Raw genomic sequence first — 15161 nt, forward strand, 5'->3', positions numbered from 1 at the left:
TTGAAGAGACTGTCCTTTCTCCATTGTATATTCTTGGCTCCTTTGTTGTAAATTAACTGTCCATATATGTGTGGGTCTATTTCTGGTCTCAATTCTGTTCCATTGATCTGTTTGTTTTTGTGCCCACACCATACTGTTTTGAATACTGTAGCTTTGTAATATAGTTTGAAAACAGGAAGTATAATACCTCCAGCTTTGTTCTTTCTCAAGATTGCTTTGGTTGGTCAGGATCTTTTGTGGTTCCTACAAATTTTATAATTTCTTTTTTCTAGTTCTGGGAAATATGCCATTGGAATTTTGATAGGGATTGGATTAAATCTACCTCATATTCTTATGTAAAGCAACACTTGGTACACAGGAACTCGGTAAGTGTTTACTGCATTACAGTTCTATTTTTATACTAAAATGAGAAGCCAGCTAGGAGGTTACTATATTCCAGGCCAAATGTGAAAATCTGAACAGGAGACTGTGGCAGTAGAAATGGAAAGGGATTCTGGTCCTTTTGAATAGACTAGACAGTCTATTCAAAGAGAAGTCAAAACAATTGAAAAGAGTACTGATTGAAGGAATGCAATAGATTATCTAAAATAGAAACCGAAGAAATGGACCTGACTGAGCATAAACAGAATATGTAGTTCTTAAAGCTTTCAGTGAATGTTTAACATTCTTTTAATGAAAAGAAAATTAATTTCAGCTTTATTGGGGTATAATTGACATATAAAACTAAGATATTCAAAGTATACTTGTGATTTGATATAAATAAATATTGTGAAAGGATTTCCCCCATCTAATTAACACATTCATCACCTCACATATCATTTGTATGTGTGTATATGTGAGAACATTGAAGTTTTGCTCTCTTAGCAAATTTGAATTATACATTATAGTGTTGTCAATTATAGTCACTATGTTTTACAGTAGATCCTAAGACCTTATTCATCTTATAGCTGAAAGTTTGTACCCTTTTACCAACCTCTCCCTACCTTTAGCCCCTGGCAAACCACTTTTCTCCTGTTTCAAGGAATTTGACTTTTTTTTTTTTTTTTAAGATTCCACATATAAGTGATACCATATGCTATATGTCTTTCACTGTCTGGCTTATTTCACTTAGCATAATGCCCTCAAGTTCCATCAGTGTTGTCACAAATGGCAGGATTTCTTCTTTTCTCATGGCTGAATAATATTCCATTGTGTGTATATACCAAATCTTTATCCATTTGTCTGTAAGAGACACTTAGGTTGTGTCCTTAACTTGGCTATTGTGAGTAATGCTGTAATGAACATAGGAGTGCAGATATCTCAGGCGCCTGGGTGGCTCAGTTGGTTAAGCGACTGCCTTCAGCTCAGGTCATGATCCTGGAGTCCCGGGATCGAGTCCCGCATCGGGCTCATATTCTTATGAGCAGCAGGGAGTCTGCTTCTCCCTCTGACCCTCCTCCCTCTCATGCTCTCTGTCTCTCATTCTCTCTCTCTCAAATAAATAAATAAAATCTTAAAAAAAAAAAAAAAAAGGAGTGCAGATATCTCTTTGATATCCTGTTTTCATTTCCTTTGGATATTTACAGAAAAAGGAGATTGCTGGATCATATGGTAGTTTTTAGTTTTTTTAGGAACCTCCATATTGTCTTATATAGTGACCACACCAGTTACATTCCCACCAACAGTGCACAAGTGTTCCCTTTCCTCCACATCCTTGCCAACACTTGTTCTCTCTCATCTCTTGATGATAACCATTCTAATAGGTTATCTAATGAAAGGATATCTCATTGTGGTTTTGATTTGAATTTGATTTGAACTGATGGTTAGTGATATTTGAGTACCTTTTCATGTACCTGTTAGCCATTTGTATGTCTTCCTTGGAAAAATACCCATTTTAAAATCAAATAGTTTGATATTTACCATTAAGTTGTATGTATTCTTTATATATTTTAGATATTAATCCCACATCAAATATATGATTTGCAAGTATTTCCTCCCATTCAGTAGCCTGCCTTTTTAGTTGATGGTTCCTTTGCTGTGCAGAAGATTTTTAGTTTAATAATGTTCCAATTTTTATTTTTTTGCTTCTGTTGCCTTTGTTTTTGGTGTCACATCCAAAAAAATCATTGCCAAGACCAATGTCAAGATGCTTATCAGTTACGTTTCCTTCTAGGAGTTTTATGGTTTGTCTTGCGTTCAAGTCTTTAATCTATTTTGAGTTAATTTTTATGTATGGTATAGATAGTAGTTCAGTTCCATTCTTTTGCATGTGGCTGTCCAGTTTTCCCAACACCATTCATTGAAGGACTATCCTTTCCCAACAATATATTCTTGGCTCCTTTTCCATAAATTGACCATATATGTACTGGTTTATTTTTGGGCTCCGTATTCTGTTCCATTGATTTATAGTCTTTATATACCAATATCATACTGTTTTGGTCACTGTAGCCTTGTAATATAGTTTGAAATCAGGAAGTGTGGTGCCTTTTCTTTCTCAAAATTGCTTTGGCTCTTTGGGGTCTTTTCTGGTTCCGCAAGAATTTTAGGATTGTTTCTTCTATTTCTGAGAATAAATGCCATTTGAATTTTGATAGGAACTGCATTGAATCTGTAGATTTCTCTGGGTAGTATGGACATTTTAACAATATTAAGTCTTCCAGCCCATAAGCATTTAATGTCTTTCCATTTATTTGTATCTATTTCTTTCATCAATGTCTTACAGTTTTTAGTGTACAGATCGTTCACCTCCTTGTTTAAATTTAGTCCTAGGTATTTTTTGATGCAATTGTAAATGGGATTGTTTTCTTAATTTCTAATAGTTTTAGTGTATAGAAACCTCATTGATTTTTGTATATTGATTTTGTGTCATGCAACTTTACTGAATTCATTTATTCTAAAAGTTTTTTTTTTTTTTTTGGTGGAGTCCTTAGAGTTTTCTAAATAAAATGTAGTCTGCCAATAGAAACAGTTTTACTTCTTCCTTTACAATTTGGATGACTGTTCTTTTTCTTGCCTAATCGCTCTGGTTAGGCCATCCAATACTATGCTGAATAAAAAGTGGCAAAAAAAAAAAGTCACGAGAGTGTGGGCACTCTTGCTCCTGATCTTAGAGGAAATGCTTTTAGCTTTTCACCTTTTTATGATGTTAGTTGTGGCTTGTCATATTAAGTTGAGGTACGTTCCCTCTATACCCACTTTTTTGAGAGTTTTTATCATGACTGTTGAATTTTGTCAAATGCTTTTTCTTCATTTTGTTAATGTGGTTTATCACATTGATTGATTTGCAGGCGTTGAACCATCTTGAATCCCTAGAATAAATCCCACTTGATCATGGTGTATTATCTTCCTAATGTACTGTTGAATTCAGTTGGCTATTATTTTGCTGAACATTTTTATATCTATTTCATCAGGGATGTTGTGTCTTTGTCAGGTTTTATTTCAAGGTAATGCTGGCCTCATAAAATGAGTTTCAAAGTATTCCCTCCTCTTCTACTTTTTGGAAGAGATTGAGAAGGATTAGTATTAATTCTTCTTTAAATATTTGGTAGAATTCACCAGTGAAATGATCTGGTCTGGGACTTCTCTTTGTTGGATTTTTGACTACTGATTCAATCTCCTTAATAACTGGACTATGCAGATTTTCTATTTCTTCACAATTCAGTTTTGGTAGATTGTATGTCTAGGATTTTATCCATTTTTTCTGGGTTGTCCACTTTATTGGCAAATAATTGTTCCTATTAGTCTCTTATGATCCTCAGTATTTGTGTGTTGTTAGTTGTAAGTCTCTTCTTCTTCTTTTTTAAGTTCCAAAAAGGCTTTATTACTTAGAGGGGAGGGATTCAGTCCTTCTTGGCTGCCATTTCTCTCATAGCTGCCAGGACGTTGCTCAGCTCCTCTCTCTTCCTCTTGGCATGGATGTATGTTCCCACCCTTTTCTTGATGAACTTGAGGCACGCTTATCCTTGGAGACCTTGAGCAGCTCCACAGGATGCCACTTGTATGTGGTGATGCCATGCACCTCTTGGATCATGGTCCACACAAACTTGATGTGCTTGGTGAGGCACCTGCAGTAGGAGCTGTGCCTCAGGTTGGTCACATTCACTTTGTGGACCTTGTTGAGGCCCATGGCCATAAGGTAGCATGGAGCCATGGCTGCTGCTCTTCAATAACTCCCCTGGAGGGACAGCTTCCTCTTTCATTTCTAATTTCATTTGCCCTCTCCCTTTTATCTTGGAATGAGTAGCTAAAGTTTTGTCTATTTTAACTTTTCAAAAAAACAGCTTAGTTTCATTGATCTTTTCTATTGTTTTTGTTTTGTTTTGTTTTTTTAAGTAGGCTCCATGGCTAGGATGGATCCCAGTGTGGGGCTTGAACTCATGACCCTGAGATCAAGACCCACGCTGATATCAAGAGTCAGAAACTTAACCAACTGAGTCACCCAGGTGCCCCTCTATTATCTTTTAAGAATCTATTTCCTTTATTTCCACTCTGATCTTTATTTCTTTCCTTCTACTAACTTTGGGCATAATTTGTTTTTTCTAGTTAAGATATAAAGTCAGGTTGTTTGAAATCTTTTTTCTTAATGTAGGCATTTGTTGCTATAAACTTCTCTCTTAGAACTGCTTTTGCTACATCCCTTAAGTTTTGGTATGTTGTATTTCCATTTTGATTTGTCTCAAGGTATTTTTTATTTCTTTTGATTTCTTCTTTGACCCATTGCTCATTCAGTTGCATGTTTAATCTCCACATATTTGCGAATTTTCCAGTTTTCTTCTTTTCACTGATTTCTAGTTTCACACCATTGTGGTCAGTAAAGATGCTTGACAGATTTCAGTCTTCTTAAATTTATTGACTTGTTTTGTGGCCTAATGTATGACTTCTCCTGGAGAATGTTCTGTGTGCACTTGAGAACACTGTGTATTCTGCTACTGTTGGATGGAAGGTTCTGTAGTTATCTATTAAGTCCATCTGGTCTAAAATGTCATTTAAGTCCAATTATTGAGTTCTGTCTGGATGATGTATACAGTGTTGAAAAATAGGGTATTGAAGTCCCTGCTATTATTATATTGCTGCATATTTTACTCTTCAGGTGGGTTAATATTTGTTTCATATATTTAGGTGCTATGTTGGGTGTGTAAATATTTATAAATTATTTTCTCTTGGTGGATTGACCCTTTTATCATTATATAATAACCTTCTCTGTCCCTTATTACAGTCTTTGGCTTTAAGTCTATTTTGTCTAATAGAAATACACCTACTCCTGCTTTCTAGTTTCCATTTGCATGGAATATCTCTTTCCATCTCTTCACTTGCAGTCTGTGTGTGTCCTTAAAGCTGAAGTATCTTATAGCTGCATATAGTTTGGTTTTTTTAAATCCACTCAGCGAGGGGCGCCTGGGTGGCTCAGTTGGTTAAGCGACTGCCTTCGGCTCAGGTCATGATCCTGGAGTCCCAGGATCGAGTCCCGCATCAGGCTCCCTGCTCGGCAGGGAGTCTGCTTCTCCCTCTGACCCTCCCCCGTCTCATGCTCTCTCTCTATCTCATTCTCTCTCTCAAATAAATAAATAAAATCTTTAAAAAAAAAAAAATACCCTTTAAAAAAAAAATCCACTCAGTGACTCTGTCTTTGGATTAGAGAATTCAGTCCATTTAAAGCAATGGTTAATAAAATGGCAATAGTAAATCCATGTCTAATTGTCTTCCTTTCTCTTTCTCTTTTGTGTATTTACTGTAAGTTTTTGCATTGAGGTTATCATGAAACTTACATAAAACTTTTAAACTAACAACTTTCCAACTGCCCACTAAAGCTGTTCCCATTGTTTTCAGTGTCACAAATTACATATTTTTACCTTGTATATCCAGTAACAAATTGTAGTTATAGCTATTTTTAGTACTTTTGTCTTTTGACCTTCATACTAGATTTATAAGTGATTTACCCACCATTACATTAGCATGTTCTGAATTTATATATTTACCCTTACCAGTGAGATTTATACTTTCATATGTTTTCCTCTTACTAATTAGCATCCTTTCATTTCAGCTTGAAGGATTCCCCTGGACATTTCATATAAGACTGGTCTAGTGGTGATGAACTCCTTCAGCTTTTGCTTGTCTGGAAAACTCTCTTCTTCAGTCCTGAAGAACTTTGCCAGGTAGCGTATTCTTGATTGCCAATTTTTTTCTTTCAGCACTTTGACTATATCATCCCATTTTTCTGGCCTACAGAGTTTCTGCTGAAAAATCTGCCGATAGTATTATGGGTTTCTCTTGTACATAGCCATTTGTTTTTCTCTTGCTACTCTTAAGATTCTCTGATCTTTAACTTTTGGCAATTTAATTATGTGTCTTGGTGTGGATATGTTTGGATTCATCTTATTTGGTGTTCTCTGGGCTTCCTGGTTGGGGAAGAATTCAGCCATTATTTCTTTGACTAAGCTTTCTGCCTCTTTCTCTTTTCCTTCAAGGAGCCCTATAATGCAAATATTGATCGGCTTGATGGTATCCCATAATTCCTTTAAGCTATCTTCACTCTTTTTGGTCCTCTGATTGGATGAATTCCACTGTCATCTTTGAATCTGCTGATCCTTTCACACAATCTAGTCTGTCATTGAAACACTCTATTGAATTTTTCAGTTTATTATTTTCCAGGTTTATGATTTGTTTGGTATTTGCTTATATTTTCTGTATCTGTGTTGAAATTCTTACTTTGCTCATGCATTATTCTTCTGACTTTGGTGAAAATCTTTATTATTTTGAACTCTTTATCAGGTCACCTATCCATATAATTAAGGTTTATTTCTCAAGTTTTATCTTCTGTATTCTTTATTTTTTTTTTTAAAAAAAGATTTTATTTATTTGACAGAGAAAGACACAGCGAGAGAGGGAACACAAACGGGGAGTGAGAGAGGGAGAAGCAGACTTCCTGCCGAGCAGGGAGCCCGATGCGGGACTCGATCCCGGGACTCCAGGATCATGACCTGAGCCGAAGGCAGTCGCTTAACCAACTGAGCCACCCAGGTGCCCCTGTATTCCTCTGTTTAATCATTCTTCTCAACACTCTGTTGATTTCTGTGCATTATGTATAACAGCCACTTCTTCCAGTCTTGACAGAGTGGTCTTATTTAGATGAAACTTGTCATTGAGTCTGCTGAGTTCTTGGTTCTCTCTCAAACCTTTGTGACTATCCAAGCCGCCTTCTTTGTTCTTAGTGTCTGCCACCAGTTGAGGGTCTGCCAAAACCTGTCACTGTTCCAAATGGGAGGAGGATCTGTACCTAGAAGCAGGCGGATTGGAAGCTGGACTTTTAAAGTACGTAAACAGACTTCTTTCGGGGAAAGACTGGGAGATGGGTGTTTCTGCTTGCTGTCTCTGTGCTGAGCCCTGAATGGTTTGTTGGCTACAGTCCTGAGGGACCCAAAAACACAAGCTCTGCTGGCCACCAGAGCCAGGCAGTCGAGGGGTGCATTCCCTGGGTAGCAGCCACAAAAGCCAGGGCACAAGACATGCATAAAGTTCTTCCAGGGAGACACCAGTGATCTGGAATGTGCCAGAAGGAAAATGCAGATATGGCTCCCTTCTGCCTCCCCAGGCTCCATGGAGTATCACAGTCAGTCTCTAGATGTGTGCTAAATTAGAAGCCTCGGCCTCAGGTTGCAGCTTTTAAGATATGCAAATAGGCATCCATTAGCTAGTACTTATTGTTAGCTAACTTACTGTTGTTAGCTAATGGTTATATTCACTGTATCTACATAATAAAACAAGTGGTTAAGTCACTTGTTAGGTCCGTGCATAATTAAACAGTGTTGATAGGATTTAGGGATGACCTCAGTTTACCTTCAGATGCTGTACTCCAGTTTTAGCTTTGACTATCCAGTCTACAAAGGTCTACCATCTTCAAAATGTTAAAGACAGGACTCAGCAATTCCACTTAGTATATATCCAAGAGAATGGAAAACATGGCCACATAAAAGCTTGTACATAAATGTTTACAGCTGTATTATTCATAATAGCCAAAAAATGGAAAGAACCTAAATATCCATCAGCTGATGGATATCCATAAACAAATGTGGTATATCTCCACACAACTGAATAATATTTGACCATAAAAAGGAATGAAGTACTGATACATGCTACATCATAAATGAACCCTGAAAACAGGCTAAGAAAAAGCCAGACACAAAAGGCCACACATTGTATGATTCCATTTATATGAAATGTCCATAATAGTCCAAATCCATAGAGAGAGGAAGTAGATTAGTGTTTGCCAGGAGCTGAGGGGAAAGGTGGTGAGGAATGATTGCTAATGAGTATAGAGTTCATTTTAGGGATGATGAAATGTTCTGAAATTAGTGGGGAGGGCTGTACAACACTGTATATTTAAAAGGGTGAATTCTATGGTATGTGATTTCTATCTTAATGCTGTTACTTAAAAATAAGTCAACATGATTTTTTTTTTTAAGATTTTATTTTTAAGCAATCTCTACACCCAATGTGGGGCTAGAACTCATGACCCCGAGATCAAGAGTCACATGCTCTACCGACTGAGCCAGGCACTACATGATTTCCTATTTCTCAAATGCTCAAGGTCAATTGATGCAACTTTTAAATGAGCATGAAAGAAAGGTACACATTATTTAGCTAAAAAGAATCTTGATACTGTTAGTATATATAATGGTTTAGAATAGTTTTATATCATATTCTGATCAATAATGGATTAGATACTTTATCCTTATCTGGGAAAAAATACAAGTATAGGTAGCTACAGTCTGGAAAGAATTACTATAGGCTATAATTCTTTTAAAAAAAGAAGTATTTGTTCTCAGCAATATGAAAAACTTATAAGGAACTGACCCATGGATGACAACAGGTCTGACAAAGTTAACATGAGACAAAGGTTTACACGGATATACATTTTTTTTTTTTTTTAATTTACAGCACATGGAAACCCAGAACAAAGAGTTTTTATATTCTAGTTCAGTCTCCTATCTAGGTACTTTCTGAATGGTATTTTTGTGATGATTGTTCTCCCTTTAGAAACCATTGGTGTTCCTCCTAGCGTGAGCTGGAGACCATCATAGATGACAAAAGGCATTTTCTATCCCTAGCAGCTTGTTCCCTGCACCAGGGACAACACTGCAAAACATAAGCTGGCACACATGGAATTTCTTTTAAATCAAAATAATCCAGTCTAGCCCTTCATTCTTTGATTGCCACTCTGTTTGTGCTTTACAGTGCATGAACTGAGAACCATATTCTGTTGCCTGCAACATGCTCCAGACCACGTCGATGCCACAGTGACTATGTTCGCATGATTGCTCAGAGCTTAAAAAGAGAAACAGAACACCGAGTTTCTTGCAAAATGGAAGACGATAACTCAGTTTTCAAGGTCTTTGGCTAAAGTTTCACAGATGAATTGTAAGGTGCGCTGGTATAAAAAAGCATCCTTTTTCTTTGGCTTACAAATGTTCAAATGGTCAACATCCACAGGAATTAGATCTCCAATGCCTAAATCTGAAGAAAACAAAAATATCAATAAAATCTAAGTAAAAATCTAGACGTCCCCTGTCAATACTGAAAGAAGATGTATGGATAGTTCTAAATGGTGATTTGGTTGTGATAAGGGACTCTAAAAAGATACAGGAACTGGAAGTTTGACCACAGCTAAACTACATGTGACTAATCACATGAGAATGGATTCTCAGTAGGTCTAATTTTAAGCTTTTCATAAATTCTTTGTATGTAATCTGGCCTACTTCCTAATTTAATAGTGAACAGAACCTGAGCAGTATCATCATCAAAACTTTTATACACATGCATGTTACTACTACATTATTCCACACTTTTTAACCACCTCTTTTTCTAGAGTTTATATTATTATACTTCATAATGAGCTCCCCTGTCCTGATGACAAGAATGGGAATGTCTCACATAGGATCCATTCTTCACTCTGCCACGGGGAAGATGATTTAGTGCTTGAGAGATCTAGTTGAGTTTCTGATGTTTCAGCCTAACAAAGTGCACCTAGATGGAAGTGACAAGAGGTCCTGGTGAGGACTGCCAGGTAAGGAATGTAGGTGGTGGTTATGAAGGGAAGACAAACCTCCTCATGACCCCCAAAGGGCAGACAGAATTATGACAAGGCTCTGTAGCGACAAACAGGTGGCCCACAGTATTACCTTTACTTTTGCTTCAAGCTTCCAAAGTCCTTTTTTTAAGTTCTACAACTACTAAATAGTAACTCCTCACTGTACAGCGTATTACTTTGTGGTAAAGCCACTTTAGGTTCTACTACAGAGTATTTAATACATAATGGAGTTAGGACAAAACTTGTTATACAGGCTGAAGAACCATCTGGCAGGCACTCCAGATTCCCACTGTCCCTGGGAGCTCTCAGTATGGCCGAGTGCCACTAAGACAGCACCTAATCCTGCCTCAGAGGTCATCAGGTTGGCCAGGTGAGAGAAAAGCATTTCAAGGAGGGAAATGTGTGGGTTATCTACTATTACTATTACTGAGTTAATACAGGAGTCAATAAAGAGAATTAAGATTTGGGCCCTACCTCAAAGAGCCTATATTACATTATAACACACCACAGTAAAAGGTATTGGTTATTTCCTTCAACCCCAGGATTATAAAAGAAATTGTTGCTTGAATATCCCCCATCTAAGATTCCAATGGAAAAAAATGTTTAAAAAAATCTTTCATTTGTTAAAGCTTTCACACCTTTAGCTGCACAGAGAAAGCTTTAACAAATCAATTATCAGTGTGTTAAATGCCCCTTTCGTTGTAGCTGATAGAAGGTCTTTGAATTCTTAATACAACAGAGCTCACGGAGGCAGCCAATTAACCTCTGCCAGCTAAATGAAGGGAAGGAGGAGTAATGCCAAGGTTGTATGTTGGCAGAGAAATTTTAATCTATAGCTGAAAAGAATAATAGAATCTAGATCTTCATATAAACTGTCTCCTAAAATTGAGAAGCTTGAATATAAAAATGGGTTGTTTATGATTAAATATAGGTACCACCAACCAGGCATCTAACAGCAAACAAATTTCAAAAGAAGGAGTACCTGCTGATTCCACGGGCACCACATGCAGTTTAATCATGCTACCAATGTAAGTTGGCAGTGTTTCTACAAAATTCAGCACCTGAAAATTTTTGTCTTTAGCAAACTCCAGAAAATCATCTTGTAGTGTTTTAAGTGCAGGAGAATCTGTAAAATTCCAGAAAACAAGACTGTGACAAATTCTGTTTACCCAATTTATAATAAAATGTACTAAAGAGAAAATCAGGGTTCTGGTTCAAGATAATAACTTGTTTATTTTCTCTCCTTCCTATGAAGTCATTAAGATGAGAGTAGAGCTAAAGCCACAGCAGAACTGATAGAGGCCGGCAGGCCGAGGGAGAGGCTTCACATGTTACTGGTTGACCATAAGCATGCGGGGCAATGTGGTATGTGGGACTGGGGTCCCTCAGTGTGCTGGCTGGAACCTTCACCCTAAAGCACAGCCTCCCATCGACAAGAACTGTCTATAATCACAGAGGGCCTGCCCCCCATCCTCAACTAGGAAAAGGCAACCAAGACATACCAGACCCTAGAGGATAGCTTACAACCTAAAAGAGACCCAGTGAGCAAACAAAACACCTGGGCACAGAAGACACAGAACTCAGTGAAGAAACTTAAGAAAAAACTCTAATTAGCATTGTTAGAATGATTTCAAAAGAATCAGAACAAGAAAGAGCTTCTGGAAAATAAAACTTGACTGCAAAAAATAAAGTTCAATAGAAGGTTTAGAATATAAAAAGTAACTCTCCATAAAGCAGAAGAAAGAGAAAATATGAACAAAAAGACAACTAGCATATTAAAGGCTCAGCCAGGGCCTCCAAATTGATTATTAATCAAAATAAGTATGTTATAATTAATATCCTGAAAATCTTAAGTCTGTTTATATTTTAACAGTTGATTTTCCAAACTCATGGAAAACAGTTCATTGGTAATTTGGAATAATCCTTAAAACATGACATAACTTAAAATTTTAAATATTTAAGATAGTATTAAAATTGTATTTGAGGATACCTTTGATACCTTAAGGAAAGGTATCAAAGAAAAATCAAGCCCAAACTAAAAATTTTCCATGATAGCCTAAACACAATTTGTATATAAATAATAAAATGGGATAATATAGCCAAGTTAGAAACCGTCTTCTTTTCTCCTTCTCCTGTATAACTGATATTAATACAATCCCAATTCCCCTTCATGACAGAACATAAATATTACCCTTGCTGAGTTCTTTGACTTCCAAAGAGGGAAAAAGAAGATAGCGAACGTTAACAGAGTATTCAGCCAGATGGGATCCATGATGAGGAACGCTATAAAAAATTATTCCTCTGGTATTGTTTATAACAGTACTCATTTCTGGCTTCTTAGAGGCTTCCAGCAGCATCTTTTTGACAAGAAGACCTAGCCATACAAAGAAAAACAATGCATAAGCTCTTTTTCTTCCCTCCATTATTCTAAAACAAAAGGAGGTGGGGAACAACACAAAAAGAGATGTTTTCTTTAAAGTTTAAATAATTCTCTAGAGTCCAACACACAGGGCCTTAAAATACTAGCACTTGGTAATACTGCTGACCTAGAATCCAGCGGACCCTTGAAGAGCATGGTTTCAATGGTATGGATGCACTTATACACATGATGGATTTCATACAGTACTATTAATGTATCTAACGATTTTCTTTACATTTTCTTTATTGTAAGAATACATACAGAATACATATACAAAACATATTAAGGTCAGTAAAGCTTCTGGTCGACAGTAGGCTATTAGTAGCTAAGTTTTTGGGGAGTCAAAAGTTATAGGCAGATTTCTGACTGCACAGGGAAGTCAGTGTCCCTAATCCCCATGCTGTTTCAGGGTCAACTGTATATAATACAAGCCTACAAACAGGTGAGATTCTAGAAATCTAGAAATCTCTTCTAGAATCTAGAAATCTCACCCTAGACAGATCTTTTATCATAGAATACACTATCTCCTAGAAGGAGTACTAGGCATTGCTATGTTGGGTGTCCATCAATGAAGTAAATATGCAGCACCATGTGTCCCTATCCTGTCCCCAGTGGCCCACTAATGACCACAACATTAGGGCAGTACTAATATTCAAAAAAGACAGAGCCCCATAAAGCTTATCCACCATGGAAAACAAAGTTTCTGTAGGAAAATGCACCTAGGAAGGCCCCATCTCTTCCATCTCCCCACCCTGGGCTTGAAGCTGATAATACAACACAGAGGTCACTTATATGGTTGGTAACCGTGGATCTCTGTGGACACAAAGGGCTACATCCACCTCTCTCTCAGCAAAGAGCCCCACCTCAGAGTTTGCAATCCCGAGCGTTTCATCAGATAAACTAGGCCAGAGGCTGTAGCAAGGCCCTCTCCAAGGCGGATGGTAACATCTCTTGTGAGAATGGGCTGGGGAGTGGGCCGAGAGGAGCAGATGTCACTTAGCAAGCACACACCAGGACCCAAAGAGCAGACATCTGCCATCACACCTCCCCCTCAGCAGGCTTGGGGCTGTGGGCTCTGCAATGCTCGGGGATGCAGGGAAGAAAGGAGAGCACAGGGACCAGCCAGGAATGTTGAGGGATATTCACCAGGCAGGCTTATATGAGCCACGGACTGCTTCTGATATTCACTGATTATCACTATATGAAAGCATTACGTTGCCAACCACATGTTCCTTTGACATGGTTTGTTACTAGTGGTCCCCTTGTAGAAAAACAATTAGGATGGAAGGAAAGTAGTCATTTAAAAACTCTTAGCTATAGCCAAAAACATTAATTTAGAGGGAAAAGGGGCCAGTATTAAGTGAAACAGGGAGCTGTGGTAACAGGTGAGCCCCACTAGCTGACAATAACCTCACAGTGCTGACTTCACAAAAGTGAAACATACTTACCTCCCATGCTATGTGAAACCCAAATGACTGGCCTATCCCCAACACCAGCCGCTCTGAGCTTCCTTAGAAGTTCGTTGCTCCTGAATGCAATCGACTTTCTGAACAAAATGAAAACAGCAGGCATTATATGAGGCTATTGATTCTGCACCCCCCCCCCCCACAATTTTACTATCCAAGTTTTTAAGGCAAGAACTTTCATTGGGCCAATACTACATACTATATTTTGGGGTCAGGAATACCCCTACTCTGTTTGATTTCTACAATTGCTCATTCCCCGTTTCTAACTTAGTCACAGTGGCATAACTGGGAATATCTAGGCCCAGAACAAGCCATTCACTTACTAAACAAGCAGGGTTTGAGCATCTATTATGCATCTGGCAATTTTTACAAGCTGGATCTCACACCGACTGCCCCGACCACTTAGGATGTGTGTTCTTGTCATGATGTGGCCTGAAAATAATGCTGCATTGTCTGCTGTGAGCTCACCTACATGGTAAGCTGCAATTCTACTTAGTTCTACTTGTACTTATGCTGCAAACATTAAGCTTTCATCATTTTGGTTTATTTAGAAATACCAGAAAGCTCTTAGAATCAGAAAATTCAAAGTAATTTTCAGGCTAAAAGGGAAAGTCAAAACGATCTACTCTGGTAGTTTCAAACTGTTTATCTATAAAATCCTTTCCTTGCAATAAAGGTTTGTCAGAGCTCCTCTTGGTGCAATGGGGAAGGACCCCAGAGCTCCTGCCCCCTGGCACCTACGCGGAGGCCGTTCAGAGACAACGCTCAGCTTAGTACCAGTGATTCCAACCAACGCTCTCAACTTGCAGACCAAGCTTCCCAGACAAGTTAGATGACCTGACACCACATAGTGGGTCACAGGCAGAATCGGCTACCATCCAGGTCCCAGAGCCCAGAGGTCCAGTGCTCCTCTTCCTATATACACAATCAGCATGCAAGTGACAGAGGCAGCCTACATTGCTCAGCATCTCTTCCTTTGCTTCCTGTAGCCAATACACTTGCGAACACAGAAGCAAAAAGCCTCACGTTTACTTCTGGGAGTAAAGGAGATTCTGCTGTAGAATCCGTGGTCCTTACTAATAGAATAATTATAAATGAACCACTTCAGGAACCCAACACTGACACTAGATCCAAGCCTTACACTAGTTCACTGTTTATATATTACTAACTCCTTCTAGAAGGAAGAGAAAAAAGGTTTTTCATAAAAAAATTC

General features: G+C 38.0%; 1 protein-coding gene, 1 long non-coding RNA gene and 1 pseudogene across 7 annotated transcripts in view; 1 reads left to right on the forward strand and 2 right to left on the reverse strand.

Annotated features, from left to right (window-relative positions):
• Positions 1 to 237: 237 nt before the first annotated feature.
• On the forward strand, positions 238 to 9290 carry LOC118001982. The gene is made up of 4 exons (XR_004676901.1): positions 238 to 365; positions 6020 to 6131; positions 6842 to 7287; positions 9211 to 9290. It is a non-coding gene; the product is annotated as an uncharacterized LOC118001982 (long non-coding RNA).
• LOC118001981 lies at positions 3636 to 4145 on the reverse strand (annotated as a pseudogene).
• A 37-nt stretch (positions 9291 to 9327) lies between the features above and the next one.
• Positions 9328 to 15161, reverse strand: part of LOC118001978 (protein SERAC1) — a 59102-nt gene continuing 53268 nt past the window's right edge. For all 6 annotated transcript variants that reach the window (XM_034992200.1, XM_034992197.1, XM_034992199.1 and 3 more), the window contains 4 exons: positions 13931 to 14028; positions 12255 to 12437; positions 11046 to 11189; positions 9328 to 9489 (listed from right to left, as the gene is read on the reverse strand). In XM_034992200.1, coding sequence (XP_034848091.1) covers positions 9353 to 9489; positions 11046 to 11189; positions 12255 to 12437; positions 13931 to 14028 — 562 coding nt within the window. In that variant the 3' untranslated portion in view covers positions 9328 to 9352. The remainder of the gene's footprint in view (positions 9490 to 11045; positions 11190 to 12254; positions 12438 to 13930; positions 14029 to 15161) is intronic.

This window comes from Mirounga leonina, unplaced genomic scaffold (genome assembly GCF_011800145.1).
Source record: "Mirounga leonina isolate KUSES-001 unplaced genomic scaffold, KU_Mleo_1.0 Mir_55, whole genome shotgun sequence".
Taxonomy (NCBI): Eukaryota; Metazoa; Chordata; class Mammalia; order Carnivora; family Phocidae; genus Mirounga; species Mirounga leonina.